This window comes from Miscanthus floridulus, chromosome 16 (genome assembly GCF_019320115.1).
Source record: "Miscanthus floridulus cultivar M001 chromosome 16, ASM1932011v1, whole genome shotgun sequence".
Classification (NCBI taxonomy): Eukaryota; Viridiplantae; Streptophyta; class Magnoliopsida; order Poales; family Poaceae; genus Miscanthus; species Miscanthus floridulus.
The window spans coordinates 7,567,054-7,593,355 of NC_089595.1; the positions used below are offsets into that span (position 1 = coordinate 7,567,054).

The 26,302-nt window shown below is 44.1% G+C and overlaps 4 protein-coding genes and 1 pseudogene across 4 annotated transcripts; all 5 read right to left on the minus strand.

Moving 5' to 3' along the window:
- Positions 1 to 1,780: 1,780 nt before the first annotated feature.
- Positions 1,781 to 2,887, minus strand: LOC136513093 (glutathione S-transferase 4-like). Its single transcript, XM_066507091.1, has 3 exons — positions 2,575 to 2,887; positions 2,403 to 2,451; positions 1,781 to 2,319 (listed from the first exon to the last, which is right to left on the minus strand). The coding sequence occupies exons 1-3, from the start codon at positions 2,719 to 2,721 to the stop codon at positions 1,934 to 1,936; spliced, it is 582 nt and encodes a 193-aa protein (XP_066363188.1). The 5' UTR covers positions 2,722 to 2,887; the 3' UTR covers positions 1,781 to 1,933.
- Positions 2,888 to 3,821: 934 nt separating this feature from the next.
- LOC136510214 (uncharacterized) lies at positions 3,822 to 5,103 on the minus strand. The gene is made up of 3 exons (XM_066504751.1): positions 5,018 to 5,103; positions 4,263 to 4,748; positions 3,822 to 3,852 (listed from the first exon to the last, which is right to left on the minus strand). The coding sequence occupies exons 1-3, from the start codon at positions 5,101 to 5,103 to the stop codon at positions 3,822 to 3,824; spliced, it is 603 nt and encodes a 200-aa protein (XP_066360848.1).
- Positions 5,070 to 5,846, minus strand: LOC136511437 (uncharacterized). The gene is made up of 2 exons (XM_066505499.1): positions 5,531 to 5,846; positions 5,070 to 5,454 (listed from the first exon to the last, which is right to left on the minus strand). The coding sequence occupies exons 1-2, from the start codon at positions 5,844 to 5,846 to the stop codon at positions 5,228 to 5,230; spliced, it is 543 nt and encodes a 180-aa protein (XP_066361596.1). The 3' UTR covers positions 5,070 to 5,227.
- Positions 5,847 to 5,852: 6 nt separating this feature from the next.
- LOC136510215 (uncharacterized) lies at positions 5,853 to 10,162 on the minus strand. Its single transcript, XM_066504752.1, has 4 exons — positions 10,157 to 10,162; positions 7,992 to 8,487; positions 6,434 to 7,303; positions 5,853 to 6,226 (listed from the first exon to the last, which is right to left on the minus strand). Exons 1-4 carry the CDS (start codon positions 10,160 to 10,162, stop codon positions 5,853 to 5,855), a joined length of 1,746 nt encoding a protein of 581 aa, XP_066360849.1.
- Positions 10,163 to 10,473: 311 nt separating this feature from the next.
- Positions 10,474 to 12,149, minus strand: LOC136512906 (F-box/LRR-repeat protein 14-like; annotated as a pseudogene).
- Between the last annotated feature and the right edge of the window lie 14,153 nt (positions 12,150 to 26,302).

Sequence of the window (26,302 nt, forward strand, 5' to 3'; positions counted from 1 at the left end):
GTGCCAAACTAAAAACACTCGGCAAATATTTTGACACACGGCAAACTATCTGTTTGCCGAGTGCCTTATTAAAAACACTCGGCAAACGGTTTGACACTCGGCAATACTACTGAAAAACACTCGGCAAACTCCGGCACTCGGCAAATATAGAAAAAACACTCGGCAAATTATGACACTCGGCAAACATTGCGCCACGTGTCCCTCCGTGAAAAGAGAAAAATAAATAAAAAATCATTTGCCGAGTGTCAGATCTAGGACACTCGGCAAACTCTTTTGTTTGTCGAGTGTCAAATCTAGGACACTCGGCAACATCGCACCACGTGTCCCTCCATGAAAAGAAAAAAATAAATAAAAAATAAAAAAAATCCTTTGCCGAGTGTCAGATCTAAGACACTCGGCAAACTTATTGTTTGCCGAGTGTCAGATGTAGGACACTCAGCAAACTCTGCTTATAAGGCCCACGCGCGCGTCTGGTTACTTCCCTCACATCTCACACCACACCGCAGCGCTCCCCTCCGACACGGGATGGCAGGCACCACCCCTCCCCACCCACCGGCTCGGAGCGGGCGCCCATCCACCTGAATCACACAGATCGGGACGCCGGAGGAGGAGCAGCGCCATTCCGCATCGCCGGAGCAACAACCACGGGCGCGGAGAGGCCCGCCCGCCAGCAAGCGCAGGCGTAGGTAACCGCAACCCATCTCCTCGTCCCCTCCCCTCTGCGGCGCCGGCGGTGACAAGCGGGGCTCGCCTCCTCGCCTTACACACCGCTGGCTGTAGGCAGTATGGCGCCCGGCGGCTGCCTGCTCGCCTCGCCGCCCAAACGCAGCGCGTGTGTGCGTCGTTGTCACGAGTCGTTTCCTTCAGGGGGCTCTCAGTCAGATCCCGTGGCCTCTGCTCTGCGATGCCTCGGTAGGAGGCAAGTGCCCGTTTCAATCTTAGACGAGTGCGGATTCGGCCAGCGCAGTCGAAATTGGTCGTTTTACTCCGCCCCTCCTAGATTTTGGTCCTGGATCCTCCACTTGGATGGAGGGGGCGTGGGAAATCCATCCTTGTAGTTACCTGACGGACCTTTGCCGGAAATCTCACACCCACTGCTCAAAACCTGTGATGACAGTACTGCTCCCTAATCTGATGTTTATGCTTGCTTTGCTAGGTGGACTTGGCTGGTTACATCTCACTTCACTTATGATTTATCACCTCGCTATCTGCAGTTCAAGCTTGGATCCCTGGATCCCATACCATCGGTCTCTCGGAGAGTGTAATCCAGCGAGCGTTGAGTTGAAGCCATGCAAGTGGAGATGAGGACTCTGAAGAAATCCAACAAGAAAGCTGCCCTCGACTTCGCAGCGCGGAGTTTCAATGTCACCACATCTAGTTCGTGTGTTTCTGGCTACTGAGTGATATTATGTTGTGCTGTATTCTGTTATTATGCGATTGCCAGATTCCAGACTGAGTGTATTAGGCATATCTGCATCAATCGGTATTATACTGATGGATTTTTGCTGAGCATTGTGATGGTTGATCTTATTTAATTGTGGAATCCACATCATGCATTTTTCTTATATACAGTACATTTGGAGAACTGTCAGACATCGTATGGATTCTAAGTGGTTTTAATGGTGTTCTAATGCAATTATTTTTTTTCTTTGGAAAATAGGTTTGCCAAGTGTAATTAAAAAAACACTCGGCAAACAATAATCTTTTGCCGAGTGTATTTTGAAAAAAAACGCTCGGCAAACCTTTTTTTTTTTGCCGAGTGTCAAATTTGACACTCGGCAAACCATTTGCCGAGTGTGCGATAAAAAACACTCGGCGAATAGCTGTTTGCCGACAAATCAATGCCGTGTGCTGTATGCCGAGTGTAACACTCGGCAAAGCGTTTGCCGAGTGTTTTTAGGCCTTTGCCGAGTGCCCCTGGCACTCGGCAAATCTACTGTATCCCGTAGTGATGCGGGTGCGCCTCCACCAGCGTGGCATACTCGGTGGCCATGAAGTAATGCATGATGGTGAAGTGGCTGAGGTCGGCGAGGCTGAGAAAGTCGCCGGCGAGGTACCTGCTCTGGCTCAGCCACGCCTCGTACACCTCCAGCACCTTCTTGAGCTTCTCCACGTTCTCGTCGACGACCGCTTGGTTGCGCTCGCGGCCGAGGTACGACGCGAAGATGCACTCGATCACGATGGCGACCGCCGCCGGGTGCAGCTGGTGGGCCTCCACCTCCAGCCACACGTCCACCGCCGCCGCATGCTCCAGGCTGCCGGCGCCCAGCAGCTCCGGCTTGTGCTTGTGGAGGACGTGCCTCGCGATCGCCCGGGATTCTGGAGAAATTAAAAAAAATCTCACGATTAGAACTGATTTAGTGGTGACAAGCCTGAGATGGATGATGGATGAAGTTAATTACCGAAGAGCGTGAGGTCGCCGTCCTCGAGCACGGGCACCTGTCCGAAAAGCTGCACAGCGAGCACAGACAGGAGTGTACGTGTGTCAGTCAGTCGATCGGTGACGGCGAGCCAGTGAAACCGGCCAAGAAATTCTGGCGGGTCGAAGGAGGAACGGGAGGGAGGTATACGTACGTTCCTGGCGAGGTGCTCCGGGCGGCGGTGGTCGCCGGCCTGGTGGCTCATGGGGACGAGCTCGTAGTCGGGGCCGGCCTCCTCGAGTGCCAGCAGCGCGCGCGACACGTACGGCGACATAGCCCACCCGTACACCTTCACCGCCATGGCTTCCTCACCGAGTGCTTCCTTCCTTGTGTGCGCAGCTGCGCGCGCAGGGGGGACCCAACGATGCAGGATGAAGGGGAACAGCTAGGAATGGATGGATGTGCAGCTTCTGCCTGCTGCAGCTGCTACTTATACACGAGCGAGCGAGAGAGGCGAGGAGGCATGATCAGAGATGACGCTGGGTCGCTGGTGCTGCTGCTTGGGGGAGAAGAAGAAGAAGATACTACAAGAGTGGATTGGTATTTGCCCATTTGGTCGTCACTGCTTGCGTGCAGACGAGTGGTCGTCACTGGCAGACTGGCAGGCAGTGCACTGAGCAGCAGCCAGCAAGCGGGGTCATCACCAAAATGAAAAGGATTTCTCAGATCAGAGAGACTTTCCTGGAAATTGGATAGCATAGTAAGTAACATCCAAAAACCACAGCAAGACTTGGATGCCAGCCTGACTGACAGCAACGATATCAATCCTGGTCAAGGTTTTGGGATTCAAAATGCTAAAAATTTCGGTGCTCACCGAATTTGACGAATTTCGGAATTTTCGGACTGGTTTTCAGTTAAGTTGACCAGTCAAACATTTCATGTTTGACCGAATTTTGACAAATTTAGTTCGAATTTTTTTATAAAGAACAAAACAACAGAGAAATCAGTTAAAAACGATCAAACAATGTATCATGCTTCGATCAAGGCTTTAAAACAATAAATACTTCAATAGTTTTCAAACACAGGCTGCAGCCAGCACAAATTTAATTTCACGATAGCCTAGAAAGCCACATAAATTGAGCCAATATTTAGACAATACAGTCCTAAGGAGTTTGTTCATAGCTCCATAAATAATTCAGAGTCCAAATTAAGTACACAACATAAGCCAAATTAGAGGCCAATTGAAGTCTAGTTCATCACTCCTCAAATAGTCCGAAGGAGTACAACTTAAATTACAGTCCAGCCAGCCATACGTACACTAACAGAATTAAGTCACCCAAAAGTAAGCAACGCAAAAGAAAATGTCAGCTAGCATATTGTTAATTGCCACTGGCACCTTTTTGTGTTTCATGGCAGTCATCCACCCATCACCATGTACACACCAAAAAATTACTTCCAGAACTACTGCTGGAGAGCTGCTGCTGGACTGTACCTAAAAAACATTAATAAAACAACATTTATAAGTTAACTTTAATTAACCAACACACTTTAACTTCACCACTACATAATTTTCAGATGGTTCTATTGATAATATATATTGCAATTCTATTAGTAAAATATATTACAGAGAATTGACTATTGGTAAATTAACATCAAATGAAAAGATAACTATGAAACAACTATGTATTGCTCTCCAGCCAAACATAAATTTATCATTCATAGAAATACACAACAATCAAATATAAAAGTAGCAATTATTATATATACAGGTACCAAAGCATATTACCTTGACAGAAGAGTCATGCTACTCTCTCTCATAGAGAGTAGAGAGGCTTTGAGTCCTCATCCTTTTTTGCTGGAGTCTTCCAGATCTGCGGCTATTAGGATTATCATCTTCCTCACCTAAAGCCTCTGTCTTCTTCAACTCTTGGTGCAGTTTGCACAGGCTCATCATCATCACAATTGTCTTCATCATCACTGTCATCATCACCTTCAGCTAAGTCATCATCAAACTCATCCTCATTATGTTCTTCATCACTTTCCCCCAACTCAAACTCAATCTCCTCATCCTCAAACTCCCTAGCCCTCTTTCCACGAGATGAATTGCCCAGCTGGCTTCGACATAGGTCATCCAAACTAGGGCCTACATCATTCATAGATCTATCTAACCAGTCCCATATTGGATTGTTCTCATCAAAAATTGCAGCATCCAACATCATAGAACATGGATCAACTTCCTTGTCCTTTTGCTGGTATCCACTGTCCTCTCGGATACGCTCCTTCAAGTTATAATGGACATACACAAGCTTATGCAACTTGTCATAGCCTAGCTTGTTCCTAATCTTTGTATGCACCAGTGCAAAAGTACTCCAATTTCTCTCACAACCACTAGATGACACACATTGTGAAACAATACGTAATGCATACTTCTGTAAAGTATGCACTTCTCCTCCAAACTGGAATCACCAATCAGCTGCCACAATGGGAATGGAAGTCAGCCACAAGAAAAAGCACAGATTCAACAAATTCAATGGACATGTAACTAAAATATTAAATTAGTTGGGCCTGTTCACATGCGTGCATTAAGCTGCTGCTGTCGTGTACTGGTTCTGCAGTAAATTGAGAGAAAAAAAAAGGTGCAGCTGCAGCAACAGCACCTTATTGCTGTAGGAAAAAAGGTGCAGCTGCAGCAACAGCACCATATTGCTGCAGAAGAAAGGTGCAGCTGCAGCAACAGCGCCATTGTTGCAAAATTTTGAGGGACATGTTGAAACAAGAGATGCTCTACAATTACACTACTCAATTATAGCACCTGAATCTCTCACATTCATCTCCCAAACTTAAACAAGCATCCAACATACAATTTATTAGACTCGATGAGACTTACTTGGGGACATAGATGATGCTCCAGCACGTGCGATGGGGCGATTGAACCTCCCAAGGCATTCCCGGAAGACTGATATTTCCTTGATTGCCTGAACAGCATCATCAGAAGCTTGTGCCATCTTCTCTATTGCATCTGTTAGTGCTAAAGAATATTCTGGTTTGCTGCAAAAGTTGTGCTTGTAATGGGTCTCGGGATCAAGAACAGCAGCTACATAAGGTGGAAAAGAGTTAGAATTTATGGCAGTACAACATGTAACAATGAAATTTAGTAGTAGTATCAATACCTGCAACCATTAATGTGTTTCTTTCCATATTGTCAACCCTCCTTGTCACCTTACTCAGAAACCGATCAAACTGTCTTGTTCCTATGCCAAGCTGAACTTCCATTGCTTGTATGGCTGCCATCATCCTCGGTTTGAACCCAGAAAGTGTGCATGACTTCTGTGTATCTGCATATCGCAGCACCAAATAGAGTGGTTTCAGTGCATCTACTACCCACTTCAGTGCAGACCACCATGTAGAACTTGTCAGGCACGCTTCAGTGTACTCATAGTACTCATCATCCTTCCAGTCACTGTCCTTCCAATCTTGTGAAACCATCCAAGCTCAGAGATATTCTTTCTTGTCAAGGAAACTTTGGAGGAACATAAATACAGTTCCAAAGCGAGTAGCATTGGGTCTTATCAATTCCCCACCAATCTTCTTCTTCATCTCATCATGTAGCCTGTTATGGTTGTACAGGAACCTACAGATAAGCTTGGCACTTGCAACAACATTAGCAACCTTTCGAAACTTGCCAATGTCCTTCAACATGAGGTTGATAGTGTGAGCAGCACATGGCTGCCAGAAAATATGCTTGTATTCCTCAATTAGCTTCTCACATGCTTTCTTGTAATTTGACCCATTGTCTGTGACAATTTGAACTACCAATTCAGGGTCAATTTTCTCAACCACCTTTCTAATTTCCCGATGTATAAAATCTGCACAGCACCAAAATATAGTAGAAATCAACTGCATGTTACTAACAGTAAACATATTAAGCTTAAAAGTAGGTACATGCCCATCTAAACTAATAGCTTAGTAGTAAAAATTAACTGCATGTTACTAACAGTAAACACATTCAGCTTAACAACATGGGAAAAACTTAAAGGAGAGATGGAAGAAAATAAATGAGAATAACAACTTACCAGCACTTTGCTTGTGGCCAGATACATCAATTGACTTCAGGAAGAACATGCGTGCATTACAATACACCATGAAGTTGATGATGGCCATGCCGGTAGGTCCTGTCCATGAGTCACACATGATAGTCACACCATACTGTTTCCAACCTTGCTTGAATTGTTCAAGAGAATTTTCAGCTTCCTCAAAGTTTGCTTCCAAGAATTCCCCGTCAATTCCATGTGATGTAGGAATCTGTGCTGTAGTCTCTAGCTGCTGAGTAAGCCTAATTGCACTCCGAAAGTACGGGCAATCAGCTTTTAGCCCAGGAATGTCATTCGCATGGAAAAACTTTGCCCATGCTTGTCCAAGCTTCTCTCTAGATCCCACTTGAAGTGCAGTGTCAATTCTAGGCTGCACAGGTGCTTTGCTGCGTGCCAAATCCTTGTCAAAGTAGGCAGTGACACTCTTTTTACCAACAGAAACACGGACACCTCTGCCACTGCCACACCTCCTCTCTATTGCACGAGAAAGGTTCTTATCTCCCAATTGCTTCCTAATATCCAAACGGACTTGGTCTTCTTCATCACTTGCAAGGTCAATCACTTCCTGTCCTTGCAGCCCTTGTATGAGATCTCTCTCCAAACTGAGCATGCGTTCCCTTTTTTCTTTTTTATTCTCCATTGATGCCTTCCGTAACTCCCTCATTGCATCCCGCACAGCTCTAGGCACACTGGTGCATGACTTCACTTCACCAACTATACAGCCAAGATGGTCCCTAAACCTTGTTGCACCTCCACCTTTGTTTGTAGTCCCACAGTACCCACATTTGAAACCTTGGCCAGCAAGCTTTGAGCCATGCATCCACACCTTGTTAATGTTTCCATCATTATGATCTACATTCCAGAAGCAAAATATAAGAAATTAAAAACATGGAAATTTAAGTAATAAATTCAAAATTTTGTCCAGAGCAATGCAAGTTACTTTCAATCATACATCAATCCACAAACATTTAATAAAAAATAAACCTGAAGAACATATTTATATACAATCAGTATACTAAATAGGCAGCTAAGCCACTCAGCAGTTTTGCCAAAAAAATAGAAAAAACAGAACCTGATAAAATATAAACTTCATTAATTCATCAGACCATTAGTCATCACTTCATAAAAGAATTACTTAACAAAATAACATGTCCATTGGACCATTAGTCATCATTTCATCGCAAGGATACTGCCTGCAGAACATACTTGGCATAAACTGGAAGTCTAGACAGAACATGGCACCAGTCTAAGACAACAACAAAGAGGTTCATCAAAAGATTACAGCCTACAAGACATATTTGGCAGAAACTATAAGTCTAGAACATGGCTGCCGGAGATTTACCTCATTTTTTTATGATACAAAATAACTAAATCTAACTGGGGCGTGCTTAAATATGATGATACAACATTAACAGAACCCCCACGCTAGCTATAGCTTCATGAATTGTATTGTACCACAAATAAATCAATCTATACAAATCATAGGTATGCAGTTATGATGTCCATCTCTATAAAATAGGGTACTCTGTTTTACATATACCTTGAGAAGCTGCTACCGGCAGTGGTGCTGCTGGTGGTGCCGCCCGTGGTGCTGCAGCCCTTGCATGGCCATCTGTAGCACCACAAAGGCCAACGCTTGCACTACCCCTGGCCCTCATCTGGGTGATGCCGCTGCTACTGCTACCCGCACTGATGAGCTTCAAAAACACCAAATGGTTGAGGCGACGTACAGCAGAAATCACACAACATTCATCACGGATGGACGGACATACGTACCAGTAGCTCGGTGATTTGGTTTCGATGATGCCACCGAATGAACGACTACAGCAGCAATGGAGGATTGGGGATTGGGGAGGATTTGGGATATGGCTGTAGGGGAGGAGAGGAGTGGAAGGGGAGACGATGGGGGAGGAGTGGACTGGAACGGGAGATCCGCCGCCGCCTTCACGTCCTAGTCGCTGGGCACGCGCCCGCACAAGGCGAGCCGCCGCCGCTGCTGCCGACCAGAGAGGAGGAGGAGGAGGAAATATGAAACCCTAGGGTTTCCAGGGTAATGTTTGTGCTTTTATAGCTACGGGGGGTATCAGCAGGCTGGTATGGACATTGGGTCGGGCCAAAAATTCAAATTGGGCCGAAATAATTTGTCCGGTTCAATTCTTTCTCGGGCCTGTCCGAAATGGACGAAAACCACCGAATTTCAGGCATTTCGGGCAGAATCCCAAATCCTTGATTGCCAAATGTGATGAAACCAATCTAATAGACCATCAACAAAAGAACGGCCTCCCCAAGGCATTTTTTAGGATCAAAGCAAATTTAAAACTGAACTAGCTAGTAGACACCTACCTCTGTTTCAGGACATACAAACATAGAAAAATATAACGGGCTATGGCGGCGCTATAGCGGCCGGAGAGGCTTGACGCTACGTTATTGCTCTTTGTGTCGCTATGCCAACTTTGACCGCTGTTGCGAGCTATAGTGCCGCTAAGTTGCATAGCTTTAGCGTTAAAATAGTAGCACTATTTCATATTTGCCTACTTATCATTTGCTTACTAATTTAATTAGTTATTTTCTACTTATAATTTGCTACTAATTTGGTATTTTGAACAATTAAACACTAAAGTTTTACGAAGCATGTTGTAATGTCATATTGGTAATGTTACCTAGACTTGTGGAATCTTAGAAATATATTTGTGTTCATTGAATTTCATATTTGACATGTTTTTTACACCAATTACTAGTGTTTTCCATGCTTATTTTATAAAAACGTTATCTGTCGTAGCGCCGCTATAGCTTCATAGCTGCTGATAAAAGTTCCTGCTATTTTCAATAGCCCGCTATTTTAAACTATGCATACAAAAGACCCTCCCTTTGGCTTCCACCGGTGACGGGGCCAAAGAAAATGCAAATCTCCCTTTGTTAGAGGAGCTAGCAGTGTAAATTCTCTCAAAATTTATTCAAATTTAAAATCTTAGGGGATCTAGCCCCTCGCCCCCCTCTCTCCGCCACTGGCTTCACCAATCAATTCAGTAAACTATTCATATTCAGGTAATTCTATTGTGAGGACTAAGGTAGAGATGCATATGTAAGGTCTGTTTGGATGGCGTCATGGTCTGGGGGCTGTCGCTCAGGCAGATGTATCCAGCGAACGCCTAAGAGCGATGCCTGACCTGGGCAAGATTCCTAGATCATGATCCAAAATGACGCCATAGTCTTTTCAATATCCAGTGCTGAACGAAGGCGACAGTACTTTGCAAAGTAGCTATAAAAGACTGCAAGAGAGCCCCAGTCATACAAACATAGTTTTAGTATCCCTTTTAATTGGTGATGAATAGGAGAAAAAGAATTCAGAGAAGCTTGAATTCTGAAGGGCAGAAAAAATCCATACGCGACGCTACGAGAGGGAAGGATTTCAAAGGCAGAAAAGGTGGTATTGCTCTCCTAATTTTTTTTAAGGAAAAACATTAATTTGGCTGCCTATCGATTCCAATTGTAGGACAGGGGCTGTTCGCTTTTCCCCCTTCTTTTGCTGATTGCTTATGTTTTTTTTTTCCAACTTTTTTATAATATATATCACCTGTTGTTATTATGGGTGTATGGACGTGCAGGGAACCACTCTTTGAAAATCTGTGCGTTGCTGCACAGGCTAGCTGATGTCTTATCCTAACAATTATGCTTAATATATCTGCGAAATATTAGAACTAAAACCTTCATGTTGCAATGTGTCTCCCTCATAAATCAGAACAATTACAATGGGGAAACAGAGAGAATCGAAGGGCATTCCACCATGCATTCGTGACATAGATAGATGGACTAAACTTTTTCAGCACTGGAAGTAAAGATTGAGCAATGGAAGGAAAACGAAAAAGGCACACGCCAGTACCGAGTGGAAATGAGAAGGGACTATGGCTGCAAATTAAAACAGAAAATATATGAAGAACCATGGTAAAGGTCACGTGATTCTACTGCCGATACTTTATTAAAAAAGAAGAAGACAATACGGCACCCGTAGAGAAAACCGCAAATATGTCTTCCAACATTTCCAAAAAAACCAATGTTTCATGACATTCGCCTGAAAGAGGGACTCCCAAGATCTAGCCCAAAGTACTACAAGCACAGGTGCAGAACTAAACCACAGCTGTCACTATCTGGCAACTATTATGAATTTATCATGCATAACAATCAGATGACTTCCAAACAACCAAATTAACATTCTCGAACCACACACAGCAGTAAAAGGATAGAAAAGGAAATGTGTAAAATTAAATCCAGTCATCTATGGTCACCCTCTGCCAAGATTGAACAAGCCTGGGTATTCTTCTTTGTAGAGAACTGATGTTGCAGCCCCCTGCACAGCTTCTGGAGAGACCCGAGAACAGCCTTCAATAACCAGGGTCTCCAGCTTCAGTGCACGTGCTACCTCAGTCACTCCAGCATCAGAGAAATGGTCACAGTGCCGCAGTGTGAGGTTAATCAAACATAGGCAATGTGCAAGGAGGCGCATCCCAGCATTAGTCACTTTTATACAATGTGTAAGTTCGAGTGATTCTAGAAATTGTGCAGATGAGACGGCCTTCATCCCCTTGTTATCAAAGATGTGAGCACCACTTAGAACGAGATTACGAATCGGACAAGTCTGAATGAGCATGATAAGGCTCTCCTGAATCCTATTTCTGGCCAGCTTTCATCACATGCGAACAAAATTAGTTCAAAAGACTGAAGCTTACGGCACCTGAGGGCTACAGCCTTAAGGCTGTCATCAGTCAGTGATGTCCTGAAAACATAACCTTCATTGAACTCAGGTTTCAACCGAAGTGAGATGCTTGTAAGGTTGCTGCAGTTGTTGGAGATCGTAACTATGTCATTGTCCTGTACACCAAGAACATAATAAAGGCACAAGTTCTTTAATGTCTTGCACTTCCTCAGGAGACAACGAAGTCCTATTTCCTTCCCAGTTGAGACTCTTGCCAATGTCAAATCCTCCAAACTCTCACAGCTGAAATCATATCTATACTGACAGTGCTCCACACATGAAGGATCACGAGGATCAAATACACTGGGGCGACCTTTGATCTGAAACTCAAACTTCTGAAGCTTCATCCATCCTGGACCAAACTTTAGTAGATCAAACTGGCTGATCTTCACACAGCAACTCACTACAAGTTCTTCCAATGATCCAACACTGCCAAGGTACTCCAGCCACTTTTCACTACCTACTACTTTCTTGCAGCCGATAAGGTGGAGAGCAGAAAGATTCTTGCAGCCAACAGCCACTGAGAGAAGCCCAGACGAAGTTATTGCTGGTAGAGTGTTCAACCTTAGAGACATCAGCTTCTTGAAGCGCTCTAAAAAGCCAAGACCTGAGTCATGAACATCCGAGCAGAAGCTTAAGGTAAGATCAGTCAATGAGGGACAGCAAGATGAAAACACCTCAAGGCTATGATCGTCCAACTGCATCGCATGGTTGGAAGTCCAACCATAGTAATTGAATTCCACTTTGCACAAATTGTGGTACCGGAAGCACAGACGAATCAAGGCCACTGTCATAGGGAAAACGCCACAACCAATGTACATCAAATTCCTCAGCTCTCCTTCAATGGCAAATAGTCGCTTTGACACGAGAGAAAGAGATTTAAGATCACTTGGACTGGTAAGCCGCTTGACAATCTCTGCAAAGCAGCGCCTCTGGGAGATCGTCCATCGAGCAATGCAGCTTGGCTAGTTTGGCAATCTCAAGGTATGGTAGGTATTCAGAGTGCGAGTCTGAAATAAAGGAGATGGAATACAGTATGAAGCATTGAAGATAATCAGATCATGGCACTGAAATTAATCAAGAAGCGAAAATACATATGATGATGCTTTGAAGCTATTATAAACATATTAAAAGCTCCTCTGTCCATTCTAACATAGGGCCTACTAATTAAGTTAACTCAGCAACATCAATATTAATTGGAGATCGTTCACCGCGGGGGGGGGGGGGGGGGGGGGGGGGGGGGGGGGGTTGGGGATACATGGGTGCGTCTGTTTGGGTAAACAAAGAGGCGCCCATTTTCTGTCTTTCTAAAAGGTTCATGCACATACCTGGCTACCTCATTAAAAAGATGAATCTGAGCATAGCCCGTTGCCCCGTTAACCTATTTATCCAGCCATAAATCGCAGAGCAAACATCATCAAGGAACGCATCAAACTAGGACCCTAGTATGCACATTCCGCTCAAACATTTTAAACAAAGGAAATAGAAAATACTGGATAACTACAGGCAACGTGTAGCAGCCATCTACTCAACTGGCATATTTGGGAACCGCCTACCCAATCGCATAAAAACCTGGCCCCAGAAACCTCAGACGAAATCCAACCTATTTATCAGGGCTACCAACTGCCAAGCGACTCCTGTAGGAGCAGCACAGACGAACCGAACCTACTCCATCTATCAGACTATCACACCGCACAGCCCGGGGGGCGGGGGTTCGTTCGTTATTACTAATAATTAACAAAAAGAAGGGAAGGGATTTCATAACGCCAGAGCACTTGTTTGTTGCTGAGATCAGCAGAGCAAAGAGAGGAGGAAGAATCCATGGCCATACCTGAAATCGGAAGAGATGCCGCTAGGGCTCTTTTGGGGGCGGAGCCGGTAGTGCCGCTAGGCAGGCGGCGGCGCCATGAGCAGCGGAGAGAGCAGTACCGGAGCGGGAGAAGAGCACAAAACCCTTCGGCCTCGGCTCGCGAGTTCGCCATCGCCGCGCTCCTCTGGGCTGGGCTCGATCGTAAAGGAAAGCGTTCAGCCAGAATGGGCTTAATTGGGCTGACATGGGCCTGTTGTTCGTTCTTTTTCGCGGCCTAAGCGAAAATTACCAGCCGAACGAACGAGTACGAGCTGCGTCTGTGCGACTTGGTATTTTGTTGGAAAAGGTCCATTTAACCTCTCTTACGGCGAGATGGTCGCATGTAATGTTTCTATATAAAAAAAATGTCTCATGTAATGTTTCTAAAAAATGGTCGTATGTAATACCATTTAATCATAAGGTGATTGAACAACCGATTTTATACAATGGTTATCCTTTTATGTTGTCTTATAGCATTTTAATCATCATTAATTTGTGCAATCAATAAAGAAATGGTTGTGAGTTGCAAGTTGCATGACAACACTAAAGCATACAATGGTGAAATAGTTGTCTCGTAATCCTAAATATTTGCTCATGAGGTGCCTCTTTCCCTCACCCTCCTTTCTATCCTCCACGTCATAAAAAATCCTATGTGGCACTATACGAGACAACTTGTGAGAATGCTGACATGTACTTGCCCTTAGGTCTTGTTTAGCATAGCTCTACCACTAGCTCTTGGAGTTGTTTACAATCATTTTGGCCAAACGGGATAAAACCAAATAGCTTCCCCCAAATAGCCCCTTAAAACCTGTTGAGTCAAAGGATAGGCCGGGATGGAGATAAAAAATAGTGGTTTTCACCTAGCTCCACCTTGCCTAGGTGGTCCCATCAACAGGGGCGAAGCCATGCTGTGTTACCATGGTGCACCAAAAAATTGTTAGTAAATTGACTAATACTCACCATGTACTATGAGAAGAATTAATTTGTCACTTGAGTGGTGCACCACCATAACATTGATGATAGCTTCGCCCCTGCCCATCGAGGATGGAATCTCGGTTTGCCCTGAGTCATCGTGCGTGGTGTAGCTGTGGCCGCCGAAGCACGACACGCCGGTGCAGCCGCCAAGGTGCGCTGGTCATCGAGGCGCACGTCGTCGGGGTGCGCGGGAGAACCTCCACCCATTTCGCGAAGGGGATGGCCGCAGTGAGAAGAAACGCCGAATGAGATTACAAAAGAAGGAAATAGAGAGGAGAAAATAAGGAAAAAAATAAAGAGAAGAACATTATGGTCATTTCATTCTTTTTGCCCACCATGAGGAGTTTTTTTAGCAAACAGATCATCAAAACAGCTTCAGCTACACCAGTAGAGCTATTCGTGAAGTTTAAGCTAAAAAACAGTTCCACTAGCGAAGTGGACAAGGCCTTAATAACTTTTGCATGAGTTTGATTTGCTCTAAAAATTAGAAAACCAAATTTTTAGACTCTTTTAACTTTTGAAACCATCCAATTTACCTTCCTGAGTAGTTTTGAAAGTGGTTTTGGCTGACGTGGCGCCATGTTAATCGTCCTACGTGGCCTCATGTTAACCACAAGGTAAATCAAATTTTCATGATAGTTCAAAAAGATTAATTAGTTTTTAAAAATGAAAAAAATAAAAAAAATCCAATATTTATTCCGGCCTTTTCCTAAACGCTATAAATGGTAAACAATCAGTCACCTACCGTTTAACCATTATTTGAGCTAAATAATCCATTTAATGGACTAAACGACCCATTAAACAGGGTAAACAGATGATTAAATGAAAACGTGCACCACCCTGTGGCATTTACACGGTGTTTAAATGGGTTAAATGACTGTTTAGGTGAACAATGATTGCATATTGGCCTAAAATGGTCCAAATGAGTCTGCATGCGTCATCTTCGTGATGTCCCTTAAAAAAGACAGTAGTACTACAAAGTTAAATCAAATAATACATGTTGTCAATATGCAATCAGTGTCAGAGCTCGCATTATATATTTTTATTTTGAATTTCTCGTACATGTCTCGATGGTTAAGCAAGACCTTGCTACTCTGAGATCCTCTGTAGTCGCACTGATCGGTTCACCCTGCAGTCAGGGACATCGGACCCTTCGCTAAAGATCCAACGATGAACGGCTCCCACCAGGCTTCCATGCGTTGCCCAAGCCACCACGATAGCTAGCTCACCATGGCGACTTCCTTCGCCTCTGTCCTCGTCTTCCTCGTTGCCGAGCCGCGCCTATCACCGAAGAAGGACACCGCAGAAGAGAAGGCCCTAAGCTGTCACAAATGCTCTGCACCGTGTAGTATGCCCTGGGGTTGGACAGGTAGTAGAAGGGGGTCCACGCCCTTCCACCCGCTGGCCGTCATGCCGTAGAACATCCCGGTCTCAGCCGCCAGCGCCGGCGAGCTCGGCGAAGAGCGGGCTGAAGCGGATCCGGAGCAGGTACGGCTCGCAGCAGGTGTTGCCCTCGGGGCAGACCACCACAATGTCGCCGCGGGCCAGGCGCACGGTCGCGCCGATCGGGGAGATGAGGTCGGACATGCGGCTCAGGCTGTAGGACACGGCGCGCACGGGGCGGTCCAGCGCGATGGACACGTACACGGGTCTATCAGCGTGCGGTGGTTGCACGCGTACAACTGCCCGGACCCAGTGGAGGAACCGTTGTTTCCGTCGCCGCCCGACTGCGGGAGCGAGCCGCGGAGGCGCCACGACTGGCCAGTGGAAGCCAGGAGCGCCGTGAAGGAGGGAGACGAGGTGGAAACGCTGCATGCCGGCAGCGACCGAGACAGTGACGGCGTGTGGCCCTCGACAACAAGGACGGCGACGGCGACGGCGACGGCGCGGCCCTCGACCAACGGGGACAGCGACAGCGCAGCCCTCGGTGTGGGGATGGAGATGGCGCGATAGTCGGATGGCGATGGCGCGGCTCTTGACGAGGGGACGGAGATGACGCGGTAGTCCCTGGGAACGCAGGCGCGCAGAGCGGAAGACGGCAGCGGCGATTTCACCGACCTCTCGGCAGGACCTGGGCTATGATGGGCCTTGAGTTTGTGCGGCCTGTGTGTCACTTTGTCAGAGCAATTTTTTGATCAGCAGCGGACGGTATAGATGACCTGACTGAAGGTGAAGTCGAGCCACTCGACTGCAGAGGATCTGATTCCGTGGTCTACAAGGATTTGTTTTGGGATGCATTCTCCTTTTTTATATTTGGAACAGTTTCATTAGGAGACCATATAAGATTCAATAATTGTAATCAAAGAACAAAAAAAGGTAGAGCATGATTTTAGAAAAATAAATAAATAAATCCGGTTTCATATTTTTCTAAGTTAAAATAATTTTTTATACTAGTTTTCTAACATTAAATCAGGTTTTAGTATTTTTAATGTATGTTTATTCTAGAAAAGTATAAGCATGATTTAAAAAAATCTAGTTTCAAAATTTTCTAAGTTAAAGCATTTTTAATAATTTTTCTAATATAAATTAGGTTTTAGTATTTTTTAATGTATGCTTATTCTGGAAAAGTATATGGATAATTTCATGAAGAATTTATTTCTATATATTTTATATAAAGTCTAGTTGACCTATCTGAAGTATAGAGGAAATCCGATTTGCACCATCGTTGCTGATGTGGCACTATATATCTCAGCCATAACCCCTTTTAAAACAGCTCAAAAACGTAAATCGGACAGTTTTAAAAGTTGAAATAGTCTTTAAAACAATCTGTTTTTTAATTGAGGAAACTTAGGCAATATATTCGTGGAGTTTAAAGGGACTTTTTTTCTTTTTTTTAGACGAAAGATTTCCCCTGCTTTATTTGCATAAAGCACTCCACAGCGTTCAGCACAGCGTACCAGGCGCGCCCGCCAGAGTTTACAGTTCAAAGCACAACGAACAAGCCTAATGGCCAAAACGTCATAGACGAGCACCCAAAGAACACTCGCACTGATTATTACACATCTTCTCTTGCGTCTCCTCAAACTGAATCACAGCTATGGAGCCCAGAGCCGAAGATTGCAATGCCAATGTCTCCAACCTTGATCTCCTTCCCCCATCCCAACAGTTCCCTGGTGGCTGGCTCTCTTTGCTCTCTAGATCCAGCCTCACTGAGTCCACCATGGTTTCCAGGTCCGCTGCCAACTCCTCCTTCCAATCGATCTGTGCCGGGCGCCTTGACACTTCTTCCATCCTGAATATTCTATCCTCCAGCAACACTCCAGTGTCCTGCTTGAACATTGGAAGCCAGCCTCTTAGCATCTTTGCGATCCTGATCAGCACCATCTTTGTACCTAGCCAAAACACCCCCTGAAAGCAAATTTCATTTCTTAACTTCCATAAGGACCACAAAACAGCAGATGAAACCACATTAGTAACCACATGTTTCTTTTTCGCAACCCACAACTTAGCTACAGACTCATAATCAGCACCGATATTCTCCCCTAACACCTCAGCAACCAAACTCCACACACTCACAGCTACACAGCATTCAAAGAATAAATGCCGAATGGATTCCTGTTCACTACAAAAAGGCAAGTGGGATCTGAAACATCCCTTCTTTTTTGTAAGTTGTCCCTCGTAAGAATTCTGTTATGCGAGAGCAACCACAGAAAGAACTGTACTCTAGGTGGAATCACAAGCTTCCATATGGCGTGAATATAAACCGGAAACACACCTCTACAATTAATCCTAGCATACAAGGATTGGACAGCGTAAGCGCCATGAGAGGTATAGCTCCACACTATCTGATCCTCATCATCGTTGAGGATGGTATCCTCTATCACACCACAGAGTTCCCACCACATGTTCATAAGAGCCTTGGAAACATTCCTTCTAAAAGTGAGCATAAGCTCATGCCCATCCCAGACCTGGCTTATAGGCTTACCATGCTGTTCATTAATGACATACAACGGCCAGAACATAATGGCCAAACTTGTATTTCCTACCCATTGATGTTCCCAAAACCTTACCTTTCTCCCATTCCCTACTACCCATCTGACACCCATATGAGCTGCTTGGGCTGCCCAGAGGACCCCTTTCCAAAAAGGGGAAGATCCAAGATCTGGGCAGCAAAAAATGTTCGGATCAGTGGTATTATACTTAAAATCTACAATTTTAACCCAAATAACGTTCTTATGCAGATGGTATCTAAAGATCCATCAAGCTAACAAAGCTAAATTTAAGCTCCTTAGATCTGGGATACCTAGCCCTCCTCCTTCTTTCTTTTGAGCCACTAACTGCCAGCTGGCTAGGTGGTACTTATGCCTATCATCAAAGTTATTCCACAGAAAATGTCCCATCTGAGAGTTAATCATTTTGATAGCCCACTTAGGGAACTTTATAATGGACATCAAGTAAATTAGAATACTAGCCAGACAAGCTTTTAACAAAACAATCCTCCCAGCATAAGACAGAAGCCTACCCCTCCAACCAGCTATCCTTTTGATAATTTTATCTACCACAGGTTGTAGGTCTTTCCTTGTAAGCTTACTATAATGAAGGGGAACTCCCAGGTACTTAATGGGAAATTCACCTTTTTGCAACAGAAAAGTCTAGCAAACTCATTAGCCTGATCCTCTTCTAAACCCACCGTCAACAAATCACTCTTATCATAATTAATCTTCATGCCTGACATTTGCTCAAAGCAAACTAGAAGCCATTTCAAATTACAAGCTTTTTCTAGATTATTTTCTAAGAAAAGCAGTGTATCATCAGCATATTGCAAGCTGATGATACCACCCTCTACCACTTGTGGTAATAACCCAGTAACCAGTCCATGCCTAGCTGCTTTCATAAGCATTCTAGAAAAAACGTTAGCTACTAAGTTGAAAAGCAAAGGGGATAAAGGGTCTCCCTGCCTCAGACCCTTCCTAGACTTAAAAAAGATACTATTCTCATCATTAATATGAATACAAATAGAACCTCCTCTAACAACCTGTCTAAGCCAGCCTCTCCATCTTCCACCAAAACCCCTAGTCTCAAGCATCTCCTCAAGGAAAGACCAGCTGACCCTATCATATGCTTTTTCATAATCTAGTTTCAAACCACACCTTCCTGTTTTCTTTTATGGACCTCATGAATAATTTTATGGGCAGCCACAACACTCTCCAAAATAAACCTTCCTTTAATGAAGGCAGTTTGGTTGGTCGCCACTAGCCTATCCGTTACTCTCACCATTCTATTATTCAACAATTTGGACAAAATTTTAAAACTACAGTTAATTAGGCTAATCGGCCTGAATTTCTTCAGCACCTTAGCCTCAGGTTCTTTAGGGATCAACATTATCATGGCGTAATTCAACCTGTCAAGATTCAGATCCCCTTGTTCAAACACTCTTATAAGCTTCATAAGATCCCCCTTAATCAGATCCCAAAAGACTTGATAAAAAAGGAAAGAGAATCCATCAGGGCCTGGGGCTCCTTCAGCATAAGAGCTAAAAACAGCCTCTCTAACTTCATTTTCAGGAAAAGGAGCCTCTAACAGCTCATTTTCCAAGGCAGTCACTTTCTCATCTACTCCCCAAAAATCTTGTCCTAACTTAACACCACTATCTTCTTCTTTACCAAACAATTTTCTGTAAAAATCAACAGCATGCTCAAGCATGCTTTTATTATCATCTATCCAACCATCAGGGCCTTCCAACCCAGAAATACGTTTTTTCCTATTTCTTTGATTTGCCATAGCTTGAAAATACGCTGTGTTTCTATCACCCTCTTTAACATTTCTATCCCTAGCTCTCTGTCTAGCTTTAATCTCCTCTAACTTCCAAATAGATTCTAGGTCTTTAACAATCTCCTTCATCCTGTTTCTTTCCATCTCAGTAATAACAAAGTTCTCATATTTCAAGTCTAGCAGATCATACTCCTTAAGGAGTTCTAACTTTTGTTTTCTAACTTGTGCATTAATATTTATGGCCCACCCCTTAACCTTCTTTCTAACCAATCTAATTTTAAACTGCCAAATATCTAAAGGTTCCGTGAAGGCACAAGAAGTGTTCCATAATTTTGCAATAAGCTCCTTGAAATCAGGCTGTTGTAACCACCATTTCTCAAATCTAAACATACTAGGTTTCCTTCTCTCCTCCAAGCCAAAATTAAGGATAAGAGGAACATGATCACTGCTTGCTCTAGAGCTAGTAGACACAGAGGCAAAAGGAAACTTATGTTCAAAATTGGTTGTGCAGAAAATTTTGTCAATAGCAGCCAAAATAGGCTGCTCTTGATTATTTGTCCAGGTAAACGCTCTAGATGAAGGTTTTAGTTCAATCAAACCAAACTTGTTAACCCAGTCCATGAACAGATCTGCCCATTTGTGGTTAATGACTCCATTACTTTTATCTCTAACATTACAGACTAAATTAAAATCTCCACCTATCACAGTAGGTCCATCCCAATTATTAAGTAAATTTTCAAGTTCATTAATGAACTCTTGTTTCCTTTCATCATAAGGTGAACCATAGACCGTAATTAGCCTCCACACAAAATTGTCATGACAATTTCTAACTATTGCAGCTACATTGTACACTCCTATCTTCTAGGACAAGACCTCAAACTTTCTTTCGCTAAAACCAACAAGGATACCACCAGCTGTACCCTCCGTAGGGAGGTAATTCCAGTTAAAGTCTTTTTGCACATATTTTAGGAAAGAATCTTGAAAACTCTCTTTTTTTGTTTCTTGAAAGCCAACAAAATCTAACTGATTCTCTTTAACAAAATCCATGATACATTGCAACCGGCCTTCTTTATTAAGGCCTCTAATATTCCATAGAGCTCCTATCATTTCTCAACTTAAATGGACTCTTATCGCAGCTTTTAGAAGCTACTCGCACCCAAGACTGTTCCTTCCAATCTAACTGATCCTTTAGAGGGTCAGAAATAGAAATCAGTGGAGGGAAATCCTCACAGCTTAAAACACTATCAAGATTTGCAGGTAAAGTAGTCTCAGGTCTACTTTCCTCAAACTCCCTTGTATTAGCTAACTCTTTCTGCTTCAATAACTCTATCTTTTCTAATTGATTACAGGTATTAATACCCAGAGATATATTAGCAATATTAGCTTTTTGAAGTAAATTCGTAGTGCTTTCAAAAGCAAAAGAAGATTTGTGTTTAGTACCTGTCTCCAGATTCTTAATTTTCTTAAAATCCTGAGCTTTCTCCAACATAGTGCGCCCATCCTCCGGCTATCTTCTGGATCTGGGGCATCTAAGAGTTGGGCCCCACTTGTTTTTCCTTTTCTGGCACTTGTTGATCAGCTGCTCCTCAATTGTTATAGCTTCCCTATTCAACTCCGTCTGAAACAATCCCTCTTCTTGCAGACTAGACAATTCTTCACCTTCATCCATATGTTCAGTATCACTGGCTTCCACCTCCTCCTCAGAAACTTCTAGCTCCATTTTTCTTAACAGAGATGAGCATTCCTCAGTTGCAATATCTTGCTTAGCCATTCTTTTGAATTCCTCCCACTTGGAATGATGTGACTCCTCATTCAGCAAACTAAAAAGCTTGTTACCAACTATCTTACAATCAGAATCCTTCACCTAGGTAGTTACTGGTGTTTCATATTTATCCATCTCAGCACATCCCTCAAGGGTACTCTGAAACTCTTCCTTCTCATAACTCTTCACACTAGAACATCCCTCAAGGGGGCTCTGAAATTTTGCTTCAAAAAACTGAGTTGTATTCACACACCCCAAATCATTCTGTAGACTGTTCTTCCTTAAAGAATTCTGTCTGTCCCTCAGATTCAGGCAAAGATCTTCCCTCTGAGTCACATCAATGTAACTCGGTTGCAGTACCCTTAATGCATCCTGAGCAGTCAACTTCTTAGCTTGTTCTGACATCATCTGCACCATAATAGACCCCTGATTCATTGCATCTTCTGTCATCACCTCCATATTAACTGTCTTGCTTCCTATACTCTTGGTCATAGAAGTTTTTGGCATCTTTTGCTTTGTGTCTTTAGCAGGCTTGGACATATGGTTCATCTCTTCATCAGAGTCATACAAGTCATCTGTCTCATCATCATTACCCGGGTTACCTTTATCATCACCCCCACCATCATCATTACCCTTGTCATCAGCAGCTTTACCTTCATCAGCTTCATCTTCCACTATCAGCTCAATAACATACAGCTTCATCCCCATCTCATATAACCTTTGCCTAGGAATTTTCATCCCATTCCTACATGCCACTTTAACTCTGATGACCTCATAAAAGGTCTTGAACACTATGGACCAATCAACCTCAGTTAGTAAGCCAAACCCAGAAGCTATTTGAGCAAAAACTTTCCAATGGCAGTATCTAGGTGGTTGCCTCTTATCTCAACCCATACCTCCTCCAATTCACTGTGTGGTTCCAGATCACCAATCCATTCAAGCACCTCCACTTGAACCCCATCCTTCCTCAGATTGAAGGAAGGGTAATTCTTTATGTCACTAACCCTCTTATGAGGAGGAAATCTCACCAAAAATCTCCCAGGTTCCAGTTCTCTAATTTGCCAAGGCCAATCCTTACTATATATGTCAGATAACTCCACTTCCAATTCAGCCAAGGTAATCTGTCCCGTCTTAACTCTAACCACTCCATAATTAGTCAGATTCAGCCATTGAGTAGATTCCACACTTGGCACATCTAAATGATAAAAACCAAGCCCCAGACTAGAACTACCCACATACGCTGCAACAGGGTGATCTGATTTCCATTTTGGACAAACATTCATATGATGCCCAGGAACTCCACAGATAAAGCAGACCTTAGGACGAGTACAAGTACCCACAAAATGCCCAGGCTCCCCACAGTTATAGCAAGTAAGCTTCCTATATCTAGGATCTATGCTAAAAGGCGGATCGAGAATCTAAGTACCTTGTCCACGCCCCTGTGCAGGTGTTCTCCGAGGTGGAGGTTGCTGTGGTTGTCGCAGTTGCAGCGGCGGCGGTGGATGTTGTTGCAGACGGGGCGGTGGAGGTGGGTGAGTAGCACCTAGCTGCCTCCAGCCGAGGTCCTGCCTCCCCTGCTGGGTTGGACCCCTGTGGTCATTGTGTGGTGGCGGTGGAGGATGAGCCGGCCTTTGAGGGGGCGGACGCCGCGGCTCAGGCTGCCAAACCCATCTTCCACCCTCCTCCATCTTCTTCTTCTGAAGCACCTCAGCAAAAGTCTCCTTCTCACCCCCCTCTCCCCCAAATGTCCCTTGCGAAGCTGACCTTCACTGGTGGCTTCACCAATCGATTCGATTTCTTCACCGGGTAGCAATCCACTGACGAGAAACTCCGCGAATCCACCAAATCTCGTTGGATCCAGAACAAACTGTCAGCACTCAGGAGTTTGGTGGAGGGAGCTTGTGGTCTAGGGTTACGGTGAGGCGGCGGGGAATCAATGGCCCAGAGTTGGCCGAAAAACTCGACCACCACCTCGTCCTCGTGCTTATTCTCTAGATCCAACTGCCCCCTTTGTGAGTCACAATCCCCCCTCTTCTCTCTAAGATGTGGGGCAGAGGGCTTCCTCCTCTGGCTTGCGAACCCGGCCTTATTGCGGGGCCGCATCGTCATCCATGGAGGGTAAGGCCATGGTGGAGGATCGAGCTCGAGCCCCGTGCGCCCCCGCGTGGTAGTCTCCAGAGACGCGCCCAGGGATGGTGGACGTGACATCCTTCTGCCTCCCCAAGGGACTTTTTTTTGGTCAACGGGTGGGTAAACATGTGTGACGTCCTTGCTTGCACGCAGACGAGTAGGAGTAGGCCGAGCTACCGAAGTGCGAGCCTGTCACTAGCGTGGCAGGCAATGCACTGAGCAGCAGGCTAGCAGCGGTTAATCACCAAAGTTCAAAAATTACACAGATCAGAGACACTTTCCTGGAAATTCCTACTTATCAACTCCTAGGAGGGACGAAATGGATATTATCATAGTAACATCTAAAAACCAGCAAGACTTCGAAAGATAGTGTCATGGCCAGACTGACAGCAACGACCCCAAGGCATTTTTTAGGAACAATCTAAACCCCAAGGTTATATAGAAGCGCCTTCCATTGTGCACATTGTTAGAGATGAAACCAATCTAAATCCTTGTGCACATTGTTAGAGATGAAACCAATCTAAACCAACAAAAGAACAACCACCCAAGGCATTTTTTAGGAACAAAAAAATTTAAACTGAACTATTTGACACCTACCTACGTTTCAGGATATATAGAAGCGCCTTCCATTGGCTTCAACCAGTACAACAACTATCCAAGTAGGTGCATGTTAGTCTAATTTGTCCAATTTAATACAACAACTATCTAGGCGGGTGCATGTTGGTCCAGCATCTTGTAATCTATTTAATTAAAATACGGGAACTTGACTTATTGGTGCATATACGGTCCAAGCATTGTAATTGCATGTTTTTGTACACTCTGAATCACTATGATTGGAAGCTATACTCTAGCACGCTCATCTCATCCATCACTTAGCTTGAATCGTTGTTTACTATATTGTGATACCAGATCTGAATTTGGCCAAATATAAAAACTGCCATTGATTTCATAAATATGGAAAATACCAAACCGGCTATTTTTCATTTATACTATAATACTGTTTTTATCCGTTTTCACCTCAATAGTATGACTTGTTTATACACAAGTTCATAATAGAAATTTAAAGTAATCCTTCGATGTTCAATACGCCGCACCAATTTGAATTGGGGGCGGGTCTCCTTGTGTTGTCATGCACCCACATATGCTTATAATATGTCCACGTCTCACAAATATCATTACACTCTTAATTGTACTAACATCAATGTGCCAAAACCCACTAGTGTGCCTAGATTCACTTTCAACCGTGCGCTCTCTAAAAAATTGATCGTCCGGTACACTCGAGCAGATATGTCGTGGCATGGCTCGGCTCGTGGACACTAAAAGACCTAGTTTGGTTTTGGCTAATTGATGAAACTTATTGGACTAACCTTTATCAAGTGTGAAGATAAGTAAGGATGGTCCAAGCCAAGTGATAGAGCTACAAGGTAATGATCAAGGTGTTGGTGATGGCCAAAAGATGATGATCAAGCTCCAACTTGGAAAAAAAGAAAGAGAAAAACAAAAACGGGTTCAAGGCAAAGGTATAACCTATAGGGCCATTTTTGTTTTGGCACTCAAGACACCGTAAAGGGTGTGGGTGTATTTAGGATCGATAGCCATACTATAAAGAGGGGAGAAGCTCTTAGTGAAATGCGGTTATCAAAGTGCCACTAGATGTTTTAACTCAATGCATATGCATTTAGATTCTAGTGAGCTAACAACCATTGGAAAATTCTTCAAAAAATGCTAACACACATGCACAATGGTGATACACTTTGTGGTTAGAAATTGAGAATAAGGGTGAAGTGTTTGGAGTTAAAATTCACTAAGAAATAGTGATCGGACTCTGGGCACGGGATGGACCGGACCCTAGGTGGTGAGTCCGGTACCATACCCTAGCCCTCTGGCTGGCTGAGGCGCTTGGACTAGACTCTGTGCAAGGGTGAAAGGTCCTAAATGGCTAGAGGGGGTGAATAGCCTAATAAAAATTTCTCTACAAATCACTAGGGCAAGAGGTTAGATAACAACAAGGCTATAAGTGTAATTTTGTACTATCTCTAGTGATTGTGTTGCAAGCCACCTACCCAATGCTATTAACTATGATCTCTATGTATCAAACAAAGGCTACGTCACTACTTTACAACTAATGAGAAAGCTAGCAAAGATAATTACCACTAAGAGAGCTAGTCAACTAGCTACAACTAACACTACACAAGTGTACAAGAATATAAATACAAGTGATAGAAGTGGATATATCGAGCCGGGCAAGAGGTCAATTAATGAATACCAATGAAATCCATGGAGACAAGATGACACAATGATTTTCCTCCGAGGTTCACTTGCTTGCCGGCAAGCTATGTCCCTGTTGTAGCGATTCACCCACTTGGAGGTTCAAGCGCTAATAGGCATCACACGCCTAACCCTCAATAGGGTGCCGCACAACCAACATAAGATGGGGATCCACAAGCTATGAGCAATCCACTAGAGTACCTTTTGGCTCTCTACCGGGGAAAGGTCAAGAACCCCTCACAAGTCCACCGAGAGTGGCCATGAACAATCACCAACTCGTGCTAAGCTCCTCAAGCTGCTCCAAGCCATCTAGGTAGTAGCAACCACCAAGAGTAACAAGCAATCCCACAGCTCACACAATCACTAATGCCACTAGATGCTCAAACACTAAGCAAATGCACTAGA